This window comes from Terrapene carolina, unplaced genomic scaffold, assembly GCF_002925995.2.
Source record: "Terrapene carolina triunguis isolate 2854851 unplaced genomic scaffold, T_m_triunguis-2.0 Scaffold714, whole genome shotgun sequence".
NCBI lineage: Eukaryota > Metazoa > Chordata > Testudines > Emydidae > Terrapene > Terrapene triunguis.
This window is the reverse complement of record NW_020665065.1, coordinates 18286619-18291874: the sequence shown is the minus strand read 5'-3', so window position 1 is coordinate 18291874 and position 5256 is coordinate 18286619. Positions and strand designations below refer to the sequence as shown.

Here is a 5256-nt window from a genome sequence, read left to right as displayed (position 1 = left end):
GGTGGGTGAAATAATGATTGATTGGTGTCTCTGGCACAACAGTGCTGCGTTTCCATGTGCAGCCACCCATGAGTCGGATGATGGCCTGAAATCACTGGTACAGCAGGGCAGAGATGTCAGCCATATGGCTGCTGCTAGCATGGTTTCAACCTTAGTGTAGATGGGCTGCTAAGGCAGTCGCTCTGTCTAGCTGGACATGTTTTTAATTGCCTGCCCCCTTCCCCGTCTATCCTGTCCTCTTGCCTCCTCTCTCTGGTTTTTAAGCTTTCGTTTGCTAGCCAGACCAGGGCAGGGGCTAGGGACTTGTGATGCCGAATGGGCGGCTGTGGAGGGAGGAGTCCCTGTTATGTTCTGCAGATATGGAGATTATCAACGTAACTAGAGCTGAACAAAAAGTGACTCCAAAGGCCACGGTGCTAATGAATGCTGGGGGCTCTCTGTTGAGTGTTTGCCCTTCCTCTGCTGTGTGTAGGCCGTGCAAGCAGGAAAGGCAACGTGCCAGTTTCCAAGCAGAATAGGTTTCCCATTATAGCCAGTAAAACCAGCAGCTCCTCAAGGTGGTTCCATGAAGGCACCATGGACCCAGTTATGGCACAGTGGAAGAACAGAAATTACACTACAGACACTTCAGAACCCGCAGAAAGAAAAGTCCCGCCTGTTTCCCCATTTCAAATCTCCTTGGGCCCATGTGCCTGAGCTGCTCTCCCTGCTGTGTTGGCAATGCGACATCCACTCAGCACCGCGGCGGCATTAAAAACTAACCGCCTGGGAGGACAATGCAGCGGCCGGGAGCCCTGGGTCATGCACTGCAGGAATGCTCCGTCCTACGTCCAGGCCTGCACTTCACTCGCCAGAGACCGGGCTGGGTTGGAGCGCCCCCTCCCCTGACCCGGAAGCCAGTGACTGCCCTAGCAGGGGGAGCTAAAGCTCACAAGGCTGGTTAGGACTGACCATCACATGTCCACATGCTTCTACTGCATCCTATCCTCACGAGCAGTGCCCAGGGCTAACGTGCTTGGCAGATGCCCAGCCTGAGGACTGATTGTGAAGACTTCCCCACCCACCTCTGAAGCTAGCTGAATGCTGGAACGGTGAGCATTCAGGAGGCAGATTTGGGGGGGAAAAGCCCCGCCGTATGCCCCGCCCCCCACGCGTCACCTCTGCCTGCGCTAGCGTTCAGCCCAGCCTGAGTCTGCTCTGGCACTGCAACTATCCAGCTCACACTGGGCATGCTCAGAGGCTTAGCCTGGCCACTCCCATTCTCTAGCCTAGTACCTTACTTTCAGGGTCACTCCCTTGCTCTCTAACACATCCACAGGTTAAGCAGTGCTTTGTGTAAGCCCAGAGCAGGAAGCACCTCCCTAGCGAGCTACCACCTCTGCTTCCTGGCGAACAGCTGCTGAATGCCTCCTCCTCCGGGTGCCTCCTCCTTGCTCCGCCCCCCGACCCCCAAGTGCTGGACAGAGCAGGAAGGGGGCGGCTTCCCTTCCAGCAAAGGTTCCCCAAGAAGTACAAATGGCAGATTTCCTGTGCTGCCCAGGAGAGCAGCCCTACGCCAATGAACCTGGCTAGGTGTGCCAGACTAGGCCTTCCTGTGACATGACATAACCAAGGGACGCATGGGGGAGCTAGCGAGAGGGGCTGCATGGGGCTAGGGGAGGTAGGCTGGGCAGTAGGACAGGGGAGTGAAGGCTCACGCCTACTCCAGCCCTTTGCTGGCTGTGCAATGACGGAGGCGGCAATCTCTGTCGGCTTCCTTTGGCAAAAGTCACATAACGTGTCTCCTTTTTAATATACAACGAGCTGGTATCTGGGACTCAGACCCTGGTCTAGCACCGTTTCAAAGCACTTACAAAACTTCAAGCACATGCTAAAGTGCTTGGCTGGATTGGGGCCTTAGTCTGGAGCTGCGTGGGCCTAAAGTCTGAAGTGTCCCGTCCCAGCGCTTTGGTAGCCGGAGGGAGTGGAGGAAAGGTGAGATCCCAGGCTACGTTTCATGTGGAACTGCATCCAACTCCTAAACGCCTCAACAGCTTGACTTTGAGCGTCCCTGAAAATGCACTCGTCACCCTGCGTGTGCGCTGCACGTTCCTCAGACCTAGGAAAGGGATCTAAGCCCTGCTACAACCGCAAACCTCAGTGCAGCCCTAGCCATAGACTCTCCGTCACACACTCTCACCTGGGACTGACTGGGATGCTCTCATTGGGGTCAGGAGGTATTTTCATCCCAAGCCTGTTTTCAGGCAATTAGAGCTTTCTGCAAACAAGTCCCCTTTGGGCAGCCGTTTCAGAGAAGGCTGCTCGCTAGTTAAGATACAGTCTTCTGTGGAAGCATCAGACTTTCCCCGAACCCAGCCTTCCGTGTGGGCTTTGAAGTTGGAGGAAATTTGTTTAGAAATAACAGTTAAAATATTTTTTCCAATACATTTTAGCATGAAAGTCGAGCACAACACAGAAAGACGACGTAAACCCTAAGCGCACAGGCCAAGAGCAAACACAGCGACTCATATCTATGCTAATGAGAGGACTCCTCCAAAGGAGAAGTCATTGTCAGTACGGTCTCATCAGAAACCTATCTCATCGTGGGTTTTAAGTCCTGCTTATACGCTGGGGTGACTAGATGCTGTTACATTGCCAGTATTGTAAGGTATCTTGTCAGCGCTAATACAGCGGTGTGTGAGGATTGCTAGCTCTCGCCTACAAAAGGTATAAGATTATATAGTGTATGTGGCATAGACCCCGCATTTTACTTTTCCCCACGGGGGTATGCCCGAGGCCCTGCCCCCACTCCATCCCCTCCCCCGAGGCGTCCCTCCAGGGTCCCTTCCTCTGTCTTCCCTGCCAGGACCACTGCGTCGGAAGGTGCCCAGCACACCTGGCAGTGTTTGCGCTGCCAGCCCGTCCCCTGCCCTTGCCTTTGGGTCTCCCCGTCCCACGTTGTGCGCTGTGGGCGGGTTAACATGGGGAAAACAACATATTTTTCCTAATTTTGTTCAGAGAAAAGGCTGGACCGTTTTATCTGAAACTTTCCAGAACATCTCCACCTGAGGCAGACACCTGGCAAGGAAAATTTCAGACGGAATGGTTACATTTTGGCAAATGTATAAGAAATTGAAAGAAGGATCTTATAATGGAAAGTATCTGGCAGCCTTAACGGTCGTCATTGCTACCTGCGCTGTCTATAAAACGTTGTCTGTTTTATTCTCAGTCCTGACTGGCTGAAACATCATCTGACCTAAAGCCTTTGGACCCATATTGGCTGGAAAATCAGCCTTAAAGTTAGTTTAAAGTTTAATGTCGTTTAAATCCTTAAATCAGGGTTTTTCCCTGTGCAATACAATGTGCTTTTTGGCAGCGCTGCTGACCGTTATTTTCACCGTGCAAAGTGGGGGCAAAACGTCGTATTCTTTACATTTAAGCAGCTCTCTAAGCAGAAGAGCCTCTATTACCGCTCGCTGGGCTGCAGCTCCTGAACTGCCGTTTCCGAGCTGCTGCCACGTATTTCGTTAGGATTCTATATTTGTAAAGGGGGAAACCCGCCCGTGGAGGAGCAGATTTCACCCGTGGACGGTGTGAAACGGCTGGGCTGCAGCCCCCTGTAGGTACAGATTGTGGGTGAAGCAAGGTTGGCAGGGCCGTGCTCAGAGATGGACCAATGCCAGGGCTCTCCAAGGCCGAGCCTGAGCACCACGACGGCTCAGACGGCAGCCGCTGCTTGTGCACACGTGGCACCTAGGGACAAATGCCGACCCCCAGCGCAGAATGGACGTGTTCCTCTACGCAGACGGGCGGGATTGGCAGCACGATAACATGGCTGAACCCAGCTATTTCAGCGCTTCCTACATGGCGCTTAGCTCCTGCTTGGGGCAAGGCAGACCAGGGAAGGGGTGGGGCAGGGGGAGCTACCACCAGGGGCTGCTCTCGCCATAGGTAGACTAGGCAGCTGCCATGGGCTGCAGATTTGGCCCGGCTGCCCCTCTGTCATGACAGAGAGCGGCTAGGCCAAATCTGTGTGGTATTGCGACCCTGTGTGCCAGGTCACAACACCACTCACTCTAATTTGGCCTGGCTCCCCCTCCATCATGACCAGCTGCCCTAGGCTAGGCGGAGGGGTGCAGCACACTAACGCGCCAGATTGTCTTGCGTGGCCTCTGTCTGCCCCTCCGTGGATCAGCCCGTTACCAGCCTGCGGGAGGGACTGGAGAATTCTCCCCAGCCCGTGGTCCGGAGGGAGATCCCCAGTGCACGAGCGGAGCTGGGGCTGGGCTTGGCGCCAAGGGCCGGATCCAGTGCCCACTGGAGGCGAAGGGCAGGATCTCCGTGGATCGCGCCCTAGCTGAGCATGGGCCCCCCTCCTTGTGGGGAGCAGGCGGCACCCAGCTCTGGAGTGGGTCATCAGTGGTATGTGAAGAGACAAGTGCTAACCTGGGGCGGAGGCTGCTCGCTGCCCAGGCTCAGAGCTGGTTTCTGCACCAATCTGCTTGTTCAGGCTCTGCCCTGAGCCGTGCCTGGAGGCCTTCCTGGGGTGGGCGAATGGCTCTGCTGTGCTGCTCACTCGGACCTGCCTCCCCTTGACGGCTCTTTTTTGTAATCTCCCCGCAGAAACGCTAATGGACTCCACCACGGCGACGGCAGAGCTGGGCTGGACAGTGCATCCTCCCTCAGGGGTGAGTTCTGTTCTCCTCGGGACGTGGGCCCCTGCATCCATGGGATTTAAGGGACCAGTGGTGTAGGACCCAGATTGGGGCTGATAAGCAATCCCAGATGTTACTGTTTACAAAAAGTGATTCACCGAAACAGGGCCAAAACCAAAACAAGCAGACGGCAAAAACACCCCCCCCCCCCCTTCCTGAATTCTGAGATTTTGAAAATGTTTGATGTGGGGTAACATTTTAAAAAGCATCTGTGAGATTAGGAGCCGAATTCTCATTGGCTGTCAATCGGACTGAAACGCCTACGGGGTGAAGTCCCTTTTGAAAACGGCAGTCAGGGGCTTTTGAGGCTGTAGCCCACTCTCCATAGTCGCTGGAACGCTCGGACGGGGGTGGGAGATTCAGCAAATGCTTCATCACAAAATTTCCCAGATTTTTTTATTTTTTTTTAATTGTCAAAATGTGAGAAATGTCAGTTATCCGGGTTGGAAAAGGCCAGGAACGCTGACCCCAAACACACCCGCTGCGGGCCCAGCGCCCGTCGTGAACTGGCTGAGATTAGCAAGTGAAGCTGGCCTGGCTTCTGTCTGGTTGGGGAGCAGCT

The 5256-nt window shown here is 54.5% G+C and overlaps 1 protein-coding gene across 4 annotated transcripts in view; it reads left to right on the top strand.

The window, feature by feature from the left end:
* Nucleotides 1-4604: 4604 nt before the first annotated feature.
* EPHB2 (EPH receptor B2) overlaps nucleotides 4605-5256 on the top strand; it is a 143217-nt gene continuing 142565 nt past the window's right edge. For all 4 annotated transcript variants that reach the window (XM_026659973.2, XM_026659971.2, XM_026659972.2 and 1 more), the window contains exon 1: nucleotides 4605-4667. In XM_026659973.2, the coding sequence (XP_026515758.1) occupies nucleotides 4611-4667 (57 nt within the window). In that variant the 5' untranslated portion in view covers nucleotides 4605-4610. The remainder of the gene's footprint in view (nucleotides 4668-5256) is intronic.